The 16148-nt window shown below is 40.0% G+C and overlaps 1 protein-coding gene across 2 annotated transcripts in view; it reads right to left on the bottom strand.

Moving 5' to 3' along the window:
- Positions 1-16148, bottom strand: part of LOC122791286 (interferon regulatory factor 3-like) — a 128851-nt gene that overhangs the window by 57159 nt on the left and 55544 nt on the right. For both annotated transcript variants that reach the window (XM_044058969.1, XM_044058970.1), the window contains exon 6: positions 14933-15015. In XM_044058969.1, coding sequence (XP_043914904.1) covers positions 14933-15015 — 83 coding nt within the window. The remainder of the gene's footprint in view (positions 1-14932; positions 15016-16148) is intronic.

Here is a 16148-nt window from a genome sequence, read left to right on the forward strand (position 1 = left end):
GTGATGTAAAATGCTTGCAACTAGGATTTTGTTGGTGTGGTTTGTTTTCATTTATATAAATGTAGGACTGCTTATGTCACAAGTAATGATTTAATAAAGATGTTTCTTATTTAAAAAAGAAAGGGGCAGGAACTGAATAATTTATGTAATGTTGCTTAGGTTATATGATATATAACAATATATGTGAAGCAGGTTTGTCAATTTTAAGATGTTAATACAGTTTGATTACTTTTATATAAATGTAAATGTTGCCTATGTCACAAGTAATAATTCAATAAATGTGTTTAAAACAAACACATAACTTACCCTGAACCCAGAGACTGTGTGCATGAATGTGTGTGGGGGTGGTTGTGTTGGAACTACTGACATGGAAAAGTCTTGGAGATAGGGTGCCCTTGCTTTCTTGCTGCTTTGTGGATATATACATGTAAGCATAAACTGCTATGGCTTTTGTTCCACAATAAATTAATGCGTACCTGTTTGACTACATTATCTAGTGGCTCCTTGCTTTCTTGCTGCTTTGTGGATATATACATGTAAGCATAAACTGCTATGGCTTTTTTTCCACAATAAATTAATGCGTACCTGTTTGACTACATTATCTAGTGGCTTATGTCAGTTGTTTCTAGATAGAATACATTTTAAATGTTCCTATTCTTTTGGTTTCAAAACAGAACTAATTATGGGAATACAGATGATTTTTACTAATTCATTATGAATAGCGGTTTCTGCAAAAACTAAGTATGTTTTACAACAGCCATTTTTTTTTCCAATGACCCAGAGTCCTCTCCATGTAACAAGTGAAACTGATGTCACAAATGACATTACAGAAAATAAGGTCAAAGTCAGAAAAAGTACAGTTGTGTACCTACCATAGATGTAGATGTTAGAGTGTATTCACTGTTGCAGTCATTACAATTGGGTTATCCTGCTGGCAGGCTATCTGCAGTCGGCCTGAATTCCAAAGTCTAAGTCAGGCGTCGGATGCTGTCGCTTCCTCCCTGATGTCAGTGTGCCAGGGGTATAAGATGCAGCCGACGCCATTTTCTTCAGTTTTTCTTGCCCCAGATGTCAGGTGCCCCCAAAAGGGTAGACTAAAATGTCAATAAAGCATGCATGCACTAAACAAGTTTCCTTCATCTACAAGCAAATACACTACATAGGTTGTATAGAATAGAGAAATGCAGAAAAGGTCTAGCAAAGATAAGGGGGATGGTGGGTGGCAAGGGAGTCCACAGGATTTTTTGCAGGGGGGTGCAAACCCAGAGCCCCAACCACATAGCTCTCCCTGCCCCCTGCCAATAGCTCCACCCACGTCCACCCACCCCAAGCCCCGCCCACACAGCAATTCCAGTGTCCCATTACTTGGCTATTTCTCCCCATTTGCCGTAGACACTGTTCAAATCTCTGTGTGCATACTGTTTTATGCTTTAGTTCTACAATGATTACAGGCAGTTGGATTTAATTTACAACTTTTATTTCAAACATTATAGCCCAAACACTGAGACATTTACTAAACCTAAACAAAGCAATAGTCTTACAATGAAAACAGACTTGGCATTAAAGCTTCTCTACTTTTGAAACTCACATTCAATGAAACAGCATTGAAACCCACATTCAAAGAAAATGCATCTGGCCAGTGGCAGGTTATTTACCTTTGAACTGTTTTCAAGCAATAGGTTCCTTGCACACTGTTAGGGCCATGTAAAAGATTTGATTTACCTGATTGTATTAATTATAATATATAATATATAATTGAATTATATCCCTTGTATTATACAGCAACACTTGAGTGTCTCTGCCGAAGTAAAAGTAATCTGAATAATTCCATATTAAAGATATCTGAAAACTAATGAGGTTGTTGCTAGAAAACTGTATATTTCAGTGTTTCATCTACAAATTCAGTGCCTGTTTCCGTCAAAGAATAAATTGCCTATGTTAAATTAAAAAATGGTAAGCTGGTATATTGCAATAGAAAATGGATGGCAAGCTGAAAAACAGGTTCATAGTTATTAGGCATCTCATCCAAAGGAGGACATCCTCAGGACTGCAGCATACAGATGTACATGCTGTAGGAATAAAACCTCAAGCCTCTCCATTAAGATGCAAGTATTCTACTTGTGGTGCTACTAACATAGCTTTAAAACTTTATACCACAATAGAGATACCATTTGCTAAACAAAACAGTTGCACATTATAAATAGACTTTGCATGAGCAGCAGTGAACTTAGCTTCCCTTAAAACTCAGTTCCTTGAAAAGGCACTTAATTCCACCTGCTAACTCTAACTTGGGCATTTCACTTTCTCTCACAAACATACCACAACCCTCAAGGCCTCAACCTTAGTGCAAGAAATCTGGACAAAGCCTAAAACAAATAGGGACAGATTATAAATATGGCTCTCAAACTTAGAAAATTGCAAGAGTAACAGGATTTGTGTTAGTATGCATTTTTCTAAATGATATGACATCTAAAACTGAAATGTCTCATTATTTAGTAACTTCAATCCTTTTTAGGAGGAATATGGGGCAAAAATCTGGACATTCTGCAAAAACCTGGACAGCTGAGGGGTATGCTACCTCCCTCTTATACACACACAAAATAATTCTGGTCAGACTTGAATTAGTTCTGGGAAGGTTGCACTGAACGGCACCATGCTTGATCTGAAGTGGGTGAAATCCTGGTAGCCAGTGATAACTGATCTGCAGCTCAGCAATGTGGAGCATTAAAGCATTTTTAGCAGAGCATTGTTTCATCACTACCTATTGTGTTTGCACATAAGCTGTAGCTATTTCAAACATTTGCCTTTTTTGATTACTACAGAGTACATTTACCCACCAGAGCTATTGTGTTAGGACTTCAGTGTGGAGTTTACCTAGTTGTTGCAGGGCTTGGCTTTTAAGTAAGGTAGCAATGCTCATTTACCATATACCATTAAAGCCACCCAACTACAAAAGTTTATTAACACACAGACACTGCTATAAGACACTGGTCTCCAATAAAACGTAATGAGCTTCTGAAAATACTGTAATCCTGTCCTTTTATTACAAATACTGTCACATGCATTTCAATACCCAAGGCTTATACATTATCTAGTTATGTAAATATTCTCTGCATAGCAACAACGAAAAGGCTTCCAATGCTGGTAATATGCTTACTAAAGCTTACTTGCATCTTACAATCTCCGACAAGCTTACCTGATGTTCATTAAACCATGGCTACTTAAACAGCGCAACAGGGCACTGTGACAGCATGCAGTTCCTGAATAATAAGAAGCATAAATCAACAGTATAAAAATCTGATAAAAAACAGAACATTCTGCAAAATCAAGGACAGATGAAAAGCCATGGTCGTATTTGTGATCTACCTTGGATGGGGGAATACTCTGCACACTTACACTGCTCCTTGCCTTCCTTGGACACATCCAGAGCCACTACAATGGGGGGGGGGTGTGCAATAAGTATGTCATAATTTGAAATGTCTCTGGCTGACAGTGATGGCTCTGACACTCATACCTCAACTTCAGAGCAAGAAATCTGGACAAAGCCATACATAGAACTAGAAGTGGGGCACAGGCCCAAAAATAAGGCCAATTTTTAAATATTGCTCTTATTAACTTAGATAATAGAACAGTAGTAGATCTTGCATTAGTACAAATTTTCTGAAGGGTATAAAATCTGAAACTCAAATGTCTGCCATTATTTTCTAACTTCAATCTTTAATGACTTGCCATTAATTTGCCAGAAAACCACAATTGTATGAAAAACAGACCAAAATGTGATGCAAAAATACCTGTCAAAAAAGGGACACCTTTTTAATATTAACATTAACTTGAGCAGCTAACAAAATAAGAGCATCTACATGCATTTCTGAAATAAAAGTAATCTATAACTCTGATCATTAGTTATATATAATTGTAAACCCTCCACATTTTCTTCCAAAATTGCCATTTTGGAGGAGGGATTATTAGGGGAGAGCAACATTTTGAGCCAAAATTGGGGACAATTGAGAGGTTTGGATATTCCTAATCTACAAAGTGATTTGCACGTACCTCTCAACCTCTTAATGCAGGAAATCTGGACAAGGCCCAAATATATTGGGGGGAACATACAAACACTACTAAAAATTGCTCTTGTATAAACTTAAGACAGTCTTGCATTAGCATGCATTTTTCTGAAGGTTATGACGTCTGAAACTCAATGTCTGTCATTTAGTGACTTAATTCCTAAATGATTTGCTAGAAAAACACAAATTTTATGAGGAACAAACCAAAAATAAGAAGCAAATATCTATTCATTCTGCAAAGATATGGAGAACTGAGAGGTATAGTTCAACCGGGGCTGTCTGAGTTTGCTACCCCCTCACAAAATCATGGTCAAATGGAGCCTCCCCCCTGCAGCCATTCCAATGTCCCATTCCTTGGTTATTTTGCCCCATTTACCATAAACACTAATGTGCATACTGCTTTACTTCTGCGATGATTTAGGATTTCATTTGAAAGTTTTATTTTGCATTTTACAGCACAAACCCTAATACATATCTGTTAAACAAAGCAATGCAGTCTCACAATGAAAATAGATTAACATTAAAACTTCTCTGCCCTTGAAACTCACATGCATTGAAACAGCATTGAAACCCACATTCAAAGAAAATACATTTTGCCAGTGGCAGATAAATAAACTCTGGGCTGTCTTCAAAATCATAGGCCCCTCGAACATAACATACACATGCTCTTTGATACACCTTCCTGACTGTATTACATTATATTCCTTGTACAATACAGTACAGTTGTTAGAGGGCATTTTAAATTTGTTTTGAACATTTTCCAGTAAACAATGAAACAAAATGCATACAGCAATGACAAAACTGCCCAGTTCAGAACATTTCCATCATAAAGTCTACTCAACCTTCTATAGTCCACCAGTATCAGTAAAAAATATGCACAATCTCTGTAGTAAAATCCACATTAAAGAAATTTGTAACTAATAAAGAGGTTGCTGCTAGCAAACACTTTATATGTCATTGTTTAATCTACAAATAAAGTGCCTGTTACCCTTGAAGAATAAATTGCCTTTGTTGCATGCAATAAAAAAATAAGCTAGTAATATCGCAATAGGGAATGGATAGCAAACTGATAACAGGTTCATAGTTACTAGGTATCTTTGCCAAAAGAACTGCAGCATCCACCCCCTTTACAACACAGTACAGTATCAGCAATGCATCTACCTACTGTGGGAGTAGAACCCACAGCCTTCAGCATCAAAAGCAAGTACACTATCCTGTTGTGCTATTAACAGTGCGAGCAGACTATAAACATAAGCAGCACTAAACTTTTGCTCCCCTGCAGCTCTCAGCTCCTTGTAAAATCTACTTGACACTCAGCTGTATCTCTGAACGTTGCAGCACAAGAAATCTGGAAAAAGCCAAAATTTATTGGGGGACGATGACAAAAGGCCAAAAAACAGGGACACATTTTAAACATTGCTTGTATAATGTTGGAAAGTTGCTAGAATAAAATGCTGTGTTACCACCATACATTTCACTGCCACGTCTTGAACTCAGGGGACCCTGTGCAAAACAGTCAGAGCAACATACCACTATGCCAAATCAGCTGTTTTGTGAAAGAGGAAGAGTGAAACTTAAATGGAAGACTAAAACTTAAATGGCTATTTAGTGAATTCAGTTCTCACCATAGCACAGCTGTCAACCTCTTAGCACAAAATACCTGAACAAAGCCAATAATGGGTGAATACAACCCCCAAACATTCAGTGAATTCAGTTCTCACCATAGCTCTCAACCTTAGCACAAAACCTGGATGAAGCCAATAATGGGGGGAATACAGTCCCAAAGACAGGGATACATTTCAAATATCCATCTTGTACACTTGGAAGAAAATTGCTAAAATAAAAGCTTTTGTTACCATGCACTTTCTGAAGAAGATCTAGTCTGACATTGAAATGAGTGTCCATTTTTTTAACATTTGTTAACCAGGAAAGTCTGACTTGGGGAAAAAAGCTAATTTTTAGCAGAGGCCCAGGGAGAAACACTCCAGACAGCCAAGAATCAAACCAGAGAACATGTAGCTGTCAGGCAACAAGGACACATTCAGAAACCACAGATTTTATGAGGAACAGAAAAAGTATGAGGGAAAAACCTGCAACATTTACAAATGGTGGTGGGTAGGGAATTCAGGCTCTTGCCACTTGGGCCCAAGGTATAGGGTTCAAGCCTTATTCTCTACCCACCACCATGTAACACCTGGGGCATTTTACACACAGACACACACACGCACACACATACACGCACACACGCACACAGACACACACACGCACACACACACACGCACACACGCACACCTCACTCAAAGTGTCCCATCTTCCATCAGTTTCCTCCCGCTTGCAAATCCATCCGCTTCAGGTCCCATCTTCCATCCGTTTCCTCCCGCTTGCAAATCCGTCCGTTTCAGTTCCCGCTCGAATCCTCCCACTTGCGAAACCATCCGTGTGAGTTCCCGCTTGCAAACTTGTAAATATGAGCGAGAGCGATGATGTCAGCACGCCTGCGACTGGACTGTCAGCACGGACTTCTTAAAGAAGAACACACTTAAAACACTTTTTAAATTACAGCATTAACTCGTCAGCAGATTCCAGGGGGGTGCAAGTGCACCCCCTTGCACCTGCCTGCGGGCGCCCTTGGTGGGTGGGTAACCTGGACTGCAACAGTGAATACACTCGAACATCTACATTTATGGTAGGTACACAAATGTACTATGCTCATAGTATTTCACTGCTGCAGTCATTACAATTGGGTTGAATCCCAAAGCTAAGGTTGGGAGGCTGGAACTAAATAGAATTAGGAGCGGCTATGAGGACCTGCAGAACTGCAGTGGCAAAGCCTGCCCTGGATTTGGAGTAGAGTGACAAGTGGTAGTGCTTTGTAAAAGTATGCACTGAACTCCAGGTTGCAGCCTCTAAAATGTCTTTAGTGGGCACTCCTCTGAGGAAGGTTGCTGAAGTGGCTGCTGCTCTGGTTGAATGTGGCCTAATGCCTTTAGGCACTGATTTGCCATGTTGAGAATAGCATAGAAGAATGCAGTGACTTATCCACTTTGAAATAGTCTGCTTTGAGATAGCCTTTCCTTGTGATCCTGCAGCATATGCTACCAGTAATTGCTCAGTCTGCAGCATATGCTACCAGTAATTGCTCAGTCTTTCTGAAAGCTTTGGTTCTGTCCAAGTAGAAGCGCAGCTGTTTGTGTATGTCCAAAGAATGCAGAAGTTTCTCACCCTTATTCTGTGGGTTTGGGTAAAAGGTAGGCAAATGAATAGTTTGGTTGAGGGCCACACTGGACACTACCTTAGGCATAAAAGTGGTGTTTGTCCTTAGGGTTTCTCTATCTGGATGGAAGATGATAAAAGCTTCCACAGCCATGAGTGCCTGTAGCTCTGAGACTCATCTTGCAGAGGTTATTGCTAGAAGCAGGGCTGTTTTCCATGATAAAAATGTTATATCAGCTGTAGCGGCTGGCTCAAAAGGCACAGTGAGTTTTTTCACGACATAATTGAGGTCCCATGCAGGTATTGGTCTCCTTGGAGGTCGTAAGTTTTTGGCTCCTCTGAGGTACTGCCTTAAAGGATGAGAGAAAAGAGGTGGCTCTGTATTGTAATGAGCTGAAATGGCAGAGGCATGAATCTTAATTGATGAAAAAGGATAGGCCTTTGTCCAGCATCTCAGTTATGTATTGCAAAATCTGAGGTATATTTGGAACAATCAAGTCAATTCCTCGTGCCTGGTTCCAAACACAGAATCTCTTCCATTTTCCTGCATAAGATTTTCTGGTACTGGGCCTCCTGGCCTCCAAAATAACATCCGCTTTAGAGAGAGGGGTGTTTTGAAAAGCTACATTATCCGCCATGCTGCCAGATTTAAGGTCCTGAGTTGGCTGTGCAGGATCTGATTGTTTTGTTGGGTCAGTAAGTCTGGAATTTGAGGTAATGTCTATGCTGGGCATTGAGTCAAAATTCCTTAGGATAGGATTGGGTACCAGTATTGGAGGGGCCAGTCTGGGGCAATCGGTATCATTTTTGGTTTCTCTTGTCTGACCTTTAGGAGTACCTTGGGGAGGAGAGGCAGTGGTGGAAAGGCGTATACTGTTAAGTTTTTCCAGTTGAAAGATAGAGCATCCACTTTCCATGCTTGCTTGTGATAAGTCCTTGTGCAGAATCTCTGTAGTTGGCAGTTGTGAGGGGAGGCAAATAGATCTATGTCCGGGCATCCCCAATTCCTTGTTATCATGTTGAAGACTTGTGGATCCAATTTCCATTCGTGGGGATCCATGAGGTTTCTGCTTAGTTCGTCTGCCAGAGTATTTATCTTTCCTGGAAGGAATTGTGCTTGAAGATGTACTTGGTAAGTCAATGCTGTGTTCCACAAAGTCATGGCTAGTCTGCAAAGAGGGTAGGAATGTGTGCCTCCCTACTTGTTTATGTACCACATGACTGTAGTATTGTCTGTCTATCAGTAGTTGTCCTGGATGAAGTAGATCCTTGAAGGCTGTCAGGGCATTTTGAACAGCTAGCATCTCTTTTTGATTGATATGTAGATGCATTTGGATTGCGGACCATGAGCCCTGAATACATCTTCCTGCCATGTGGGCCCCCAGGCATAATCTGATGCATCGGTTGTCAATGTTTGCCTGGCTGGGGGCATGGTGAATGGCTGCTCCTTGTTGTGGTGACAGGCCTTTTCCCACCATCGAAATTCCTGTTGTAGGCAGGGAATGAGTGTAATTATTGTTTCCAGGTTGTGGCAATGTTGAGTCCAAACACTTTAGATAACATTGTAGTTTCCTCATATGCAGTCTTGCATATGGAATTAGCAGAATGCAGGATGCCATGAAGCCCAAAGCCTGCAGAATTTTTCATGCAGTTAACTGGGTGTTTGTTGCCAACCTTTTGAAATAAGTAGTCAGTTGCCTTTGTTTGTCTGGCATGAGATAAGCCATCTGGGCAATTGTATTTAAGCTTGCACCCAGGAATATTATCTCTTGAGAGGGTACAGGTTTTGATTTCTCCTCGTTTACCGTGTACCCTAGGGCATGTTAGTCTTTTTACAAATGCCAGATGCTGTAGTAGTATGTCCTTGTTCTCTGCTTGAATAAGGTAGTCGTCCAAGTAAGGATATATTTGTATTCCTCTTTGTCTGCAAAATGCAATTACTGGTGCCAGGCATTTTGTGAAGACTCTGGGTGCAGCAGATAAGCCAAAGGGCAGTGCAGAGAATTGGTAGTGCATTGAGCCAGCTATGAATCCGAGTTCTGCATGATTGTCTGACTGGGACATGCAGGTATGCCTCTTTTAGGTCTTAAGTTACAAGCCAGGCCTTCTTGCCCAGCATGGGCAGAAGCTGCTGCAGAGTCAACATTTTGAATTTTGGAATATCCAGGTATGTGTTTCGAATAGATAGGTCCAGTATTGGCCTCCAGGCTTTGTCCTTTCTGGGCATCAAAAAGTCTTGAGTAAAATCCTTGTCCCTGCTCTTGCTGTGGTACTTGCTGAATGGTCCTCATGTCCATGAGGGATGAAACTTGCTTGTGCGCCTCTGACCATTGATTTTTTGGCAGGTCTGGCATACTGTTTGCACTTGGCAGGGTGTGAAAGTGGAACCTGTAACCTTGTGACACTATGTTCAAGACCCGGGTGATTTGGTGCCAGTTTTGAGAAAAAAAAAGTGCTAGTTTTCCCCCTAAAGGAGCTGCCAGTAGATAAGTGCTTGACGCTGGCAGGGGGAAGTCATTGCGACTGCTTTCTGTATGGCTGTGACTTGTCTTCTCCGCTTTTGGAGGTAGAAGCACCCCATTGTTTAGACCTGTATGAGCCTTGGGGCTGGGATCTGCCTCTAGGGCATCTGTATCTGCCTCTTTGTGGCCTGTCTGACACTGGAAAGGACCAATTCTTTGTAGGCCAGTGTCTGCTAAATCTTGGAGGCTGTACCTGTAAGAAATCCTTGACTGTCTGCATAGATTTGGCTTTGTCCTCCACTTTCTTCAACACCTCTTCTGCTTTAACACCAAACAAGGTATCATGCTGTAATGGAGCATCTAATAATTTTGCTTTAACATGATCAGGCAGATTCTGTTCCTTTAACCAAGCATGCCTCCTAATGACAGGACCCGTAACAGCGGCTCTGCAGGAGGCCTCCAAAGAATCAAAACCACATTGTAAAGTATGCTTTCCAACCTGTTCAGCTGCATGCAATAAATCCTGCATTTCTTTATTCTCTGCACATTCAGAATTTGTCAAAATTTTCTGTTTAAGCAGTGACATTATGTATTGCTGATATTTAAGCATATGAAACTGACAATTTAAAGCCCTTATAGCTAAGGTAGCAGAAGTGTAAATCTTTTTCCCCCATCTGTCCAGTGCCCTGGAATCTCCGTCAGTGGGGGTAGGGTTTTTTTGCAGTGGAAGCATTGACCCCCTTGGGACCCTGAGAGATAGTTTCAGCAGCAGGTTTTTTTAAAAAGAAATTTGTGGGAGTCTGGACCCCTGTAGTATCTGTCTGGCTTAACAGGAGCTGGAGGTCAGGAGTCAGACTGGACTCTGAAAATGCATCATCTACAATGTCTAGCACAGGTGGAATAGCCATTTTGAGCATCTGTTTTTTTTAAGCATGGAGGCCTGTCCATGGGGCTGTTGTACTTGTTTATTTGTCTTTAAAGCTGCTTTAGTCTTTGCCTTTGAAGCTGAAGTTGTTTTAACATATAGTTGTGTAGGGCTGAAAACGCCCTCAGAAGCCGATTTCTGCTCAGCAGCTCCGGACCCATCTGAGGGAATGGTTTCCGAAGGTCCAATACCTTGAGTTTCTGTAGGCCTGGTTGACTGTCGGAGTCGGTATCGGCCTGCGGCTCTAAAGTAGCGGTCATCAGGGGCTGCGAAAGCACCTCACTGAGAACTGGTGACTGGCCTCGAAGAAGCCTCTTAGTCTGTTTTGGACCTCAGATGCCTGTCCTTTTCTTTGCGTTTTTTGTAAACTCAGATAGTCGGCTGTTCCGACAGCATTATATAATTAAATTATCTGTCAAAGTAATGAAATGCAAAATCGTACCGATGCTTAGTGCGTTGGTTAAATCTAGCACAAAACTGACAACTAGCAACGTTGTGGCCAGGGCCTAGGCAAGGAATACAGTAAGAATGAATATCCTTATGAGGTATTTGCTTCCCACAAGAAATACAATTACTAACTTTTTCTGACATCGGTCTGGAGCAAGAAAAAAAGTTTCCCCAACGGGGTAATTTAGCTTTAAATGAAGACTTCAGATCTGAAATTCTAACTCGAAAATCTCAGGAGTCGGCCGACCGGCACTTGCGAACTGCTTTTGCTTCAGGCACCGTGCGGCAAGAAAGACTGAAGAAAATGGTGTCAGCTGCATCTTTTATACCTCTGGCGCACTGACGTCAGGGAGGAAGCGACAGCAACCGATGCTGGTCCTAGACTTTGGAATTCAGGCCAACTGCGGGTAGCCTGCCAGCAGGATAACCCAATTGTAATGACTGCAACAGTGAAACACTATGAACATCATGCTTACACATGTACTTGTGGCCAAGTAAAAGCAAAATTGATGACCATAACTCATTAAATCTTCAGGCACTCAGAGTAAACAAATTGTGACTCAGTGAAAGTTGCTCAAATTTAACATTTTCTAAGAGTTCAGTCCACAATTCACAAAACCATATAAGAAATACCAAGTTCCAGACCAGTCAGCCTTGCTGCTCAGTAAGTTCTAGACCAGTCAGCCTTGTCACTCAGAGGCACATAAGAAGACGTCCAGTACATCACCTTAGCTCTGTGCACAAAGTACATATATAGTACTGTCATGTTATCACTGTTCTAGTGACTTGACTGGTAGACTAACACCTGTAGTATCTGATTTTCTGTAAATTATACAGTTAATTGTATCTGATTTTCTGTAAATTATACAGTTAATTGTGTCTTTCATCAGTCTCTACTTATATTTCCTGTCCAGTCCTGACATCACAGTAGCATTAAGTCACCAGAGGGATACTATACTAAGGCACTTCGGGCTGTGCTTGGCAAACAGTGCCAAACAGACTACTGAATCATTCATGAGAGCTCTGTTTAGTGCATTCTCTCAAAGTTACAGCTGACAGCAGCTTGGTAACTCAGTGAAAGCGAATGTGGAGTTGCCTTTGAAGTTTTCTACACCCAACCTCAGAATTTGAAGTGAGCAAGTACCACAGGTGTTGTGCAGTGGACGTAAATAGGTACAGTGGGCTTAAATAAATCATTAAATAAATCACACTTAAAATGACAAACTATTTCCACAAATGTGTGAAAAAAAATTAAAACAGAACATCAAAGACCTTGGTGATGGAACAAGCAAGCATTCCATACCACCATGCAGAGGTTTCACCTACACACCTCTTTGCTTACTATAACTCTGATATCATGCAACCTCACAGGACTTTCAATGATTACTTTTGTTGAGTATTAAAAAAAAAAAAAAGGAGATTTACAAATACAGACCAACACATGGCTTACTGGGATTTTTATCCAAGTTGTTTCACAGAATAAAAGGCTCCAAAAGAACTCCAAAATCTAAAGATGCACAAAATAGGGCCTTAAGAAAACCACTACAGATCTCTTGAGAAGAAATATTTATCTATTCACTGGGTAACCCCTGGATGTTTTTCAGTGACTAGGTCAAAAGGGCAATGAGGGATAGATACAGACTGAAAAATCTATACTGACATGGACAGAGCATACAGTGACCAGCAGTCAGAACTGAACCTCATACCCTAGGGATGTGAGGCAGAGATCTTACCTGTGAGCTACTATGCTACCAAGTCATGGAAACAGGATAAGCTTGCTGAAGACTGGAAAAAGGCAGGCTCCACTACTTGTTTAGGTGTACTAAGGTGAAGCTTTAGCATGATCTCAACAAGCCAAAGCTTCAACCTGATGAAAATGACAAAAAAGCAATCATTTTTTTGCAGGGGGCAATCACTCTATACCTCCCTCTTTGTAGGGCTTCATCCGCCACCTCCTCTGACCTATGTACTAACTTCTGTGATGCATATCCATGCAAATGATTAAAGTTTTTGAGCTTTTCAATCACTTCCAGCACATTAATACAAATGATAGTGACAGTGATATTCAATGGAAATGTACTTGACCAGTTGTAGCCTCATAGACTTACATCAATGGTAAGGAGGCCAAGACAGCAGATATGATTCCTCATGAAGTAGGAGGGAGAGAGAATGCAAACAAGTGACCGCTCAATCTGACCTTAGGTGAAGGTTAAGACAGACTCAAAGATGAAGCAATGACTCCTGGAAAATGAGACACTTGGGAACAAAAAAGAAGACAGTACACATTCAGAATAGGAAGCCTTTACCAGATACAGTTAACAGAGATTGCTGATTGGATGAAAAGAGTACTGCATGAGAAAGGGTCCATAAATGAGGCTTAAGACCACATCCATCCACAATCCCTTTTTCTCCATTTTTTGCCCATGGGATTGGGGTGTCACTTCAACAGTGACAATCATCTACAGCCAATATAGCATAACCAAGTATAAAATTAGTGACCAAATTTCTGACTAAGTATACCCTAGAGTGAAAGTATGGGTAAACCACTGACCAGATAACAGAACCAGTGAGTACAACTGAGAGATTATTAGATGAGGTCACTTTACTATCTTAATTTGCTCCACTGTAAATGTCTTGGATGGGAAGGTAAATGTGGAACAGTACACACAAGAGGAAAGGGTGAAAGAAATGGTGTAAAACAGAATAGGCTATACTCCACATAGAAAGGCAAAGGAGTGCACATGGCAGCTAATAAGACAGTGAAAAAAGTCTACTATTACAAGAGAACAGCAACCACAAAATGAAAAGGAAACTAAAGAATTTATACCAGATAATCAGAATGTAATGAAACATGAGACGGTAGCATAAATGCCAAAGGGATACTGGGATGCATAAGAAAATGTAATGTCAGTAGAAAACAATGTTATTATGCCTCTGTATGGATAACCTGGTTAGACAGTCTGGAATCATCTTTGCATCGATAAGAGACAAAAGTTAAACTATGACAAAGGTAATCTATGATCTGCACAAGTGGTCATATAAACAGACACTAGAACAGGTTAACGTATATCATCTTGAAGACAGACATGCTGCAGAATTCATTCAGGTGTACTCACAATTCATAAGGCCATGTGGGAGTCATAACTAAAAAAAAGTTACACAAGGGATGGCTCGATAATTTTTAAGCAAAGATGTTGAGAACTTTATGCACAAGGAGGACATGCAGACACCACACTTAAAGGCACCCCAGCCTAGAACTGAACTGGAGAAACAAGTGCTTTGAGGCAGCAGTATTAACTAGTCCAGCACTGCCCGCAGTATTAACTAGTCCCGCACTGCCCGCAGTATTAACTAGTCCAGCACTGCCCGCAGTATTAACTAGTCCCGCACTGCCCTTCCCGCTTACACAAAGTAACTCATAATTTAGAAAAAAAAAATATTTAAAATACAATGCAGGCAGAGCAGAAAGGATTTTCTTTCATTTAGCAACTCTGCACAAGTAAGTTTAATAATAAATTTTGATTCTTCAGTTTGGAATTCCACTGCGTTATGACAGCCTAAGTGAGTGGCTTACACAGTCATTTCACAGCTATAAAAATACATTTACTTAGTTTCTGTTCTTTGTTAAATTCTTTTTTGTTCTCAGATGGTCTTTTCTGTCTCTTATTTTTGTTTTACTCTGATAAGCACAAAAACAGAACTCAATAAATGTAATTTAAATTCTGGTCGATGTGCAAATGTTCTGTATTTTGGAGGTATAGAATACACAACTTCTGGAAACATTCCAAAAAAGATACACAATAACTAGTTGTCTTTATTACCGGTACTACTGGGTAGGCCGAAATGTTGCTACTGCCAGGTAAAGGCCCATCTTCCACTGGACTGGTTCCATTTGGAGACCCGCCTGTAATAAGCAGAATTATGATAAGTACAAATACAGAAGGCACACCATAAACATATGCTTGAGCAAATACAGCTTTATATATGAAAACTATATGCAAATTACACCCACCAATTTACACTAGTATCATTCAACTCTCACCAGAGGTTTATATGAAAATGGATGAAATCTAAGCAAGAACAAAGCCGGAATAGTTACAGGAACTGACATGATTCTGATAAGGTTACAAAAAACAAAATCAGAAAATGGCACTTTCTGAAACCTGACTGGCACAGTTAATTAAGTAAAGGGTAACTATGTTTAGCGTCAGCATGAAAAATTAAGCAAATTACCAGTTTTCTCACAGTACAGAAATCAAATAACTGTTGCACAGCTTCACAGCAGAGGTTAGAAATCTACAACTATAAAGCAACTTCAGTCAAAAACAAGTCACTCTGTCGCAGCAAAAACTAAATCTTTTACAGAAAGACACACCCGAATAATAATTAAAAAAAAAAAAAAAAAAAACACTCAAACTTGGCAGTGTCAGGCTAACAAATAAAGTCATTGCTTTCAACACATTAAAACTACCTTCCATCTCTGCTTCCTTCATATCTGGTTGAATGTAATACTGAAAGGTTACTTCCTGTAACAGCACAGAGGAACCAGGAAGTCACACTTCAGTTCAACATTTAACCAGACGAGGGAGCTAATTTATATGCTTGTTTCATTAAAGTAGCAATCAACTTACTACTTGTGCATTACATTACATCAACTGACATCTATGACAACGACAAAAACAAACAAGTCAGTTAGTTGTAGTATAATAAAAGCTCGTAACAGTGACATGTTGTACTTTAGCAAAGCAATGTGCAAGAACTTAAAAACTGCAATAGTATTGTTTGACCTGATTATTCAAAAAGTTTACTCAAATTAGTATTATTTGACCTGACTATTCAAGTTTACTCAAATTGTCCAGTATATTTAGGTAGTAACAGAAGCTGTTCAGAGTATTGATTTTACTTGGCTATGAATTATAGTTTTGAATGTTAAACTGAGGGTTCATATATTTTTTAAAATTTTCTGTACTTTTTTAGCTTGTTCATATTTTTTTTAATTTTCTGTACTTTTTTAGCTTGTTGCTGCAGATGTCCATT

This window comes from Protopterus annectens, chromosome 17.part0 (genome assembly GCF_019279795.1).
Source record: "Protopterus annectens isolate FY-2018-M chromosome 17.part0, PAN1.0, whole genome shotgun sequence".
NCBI lineage: Eukaryota > Metazoa > Chordata > Ceratodontiformes > Protopteridae > Protopterus > Protopterus annectens.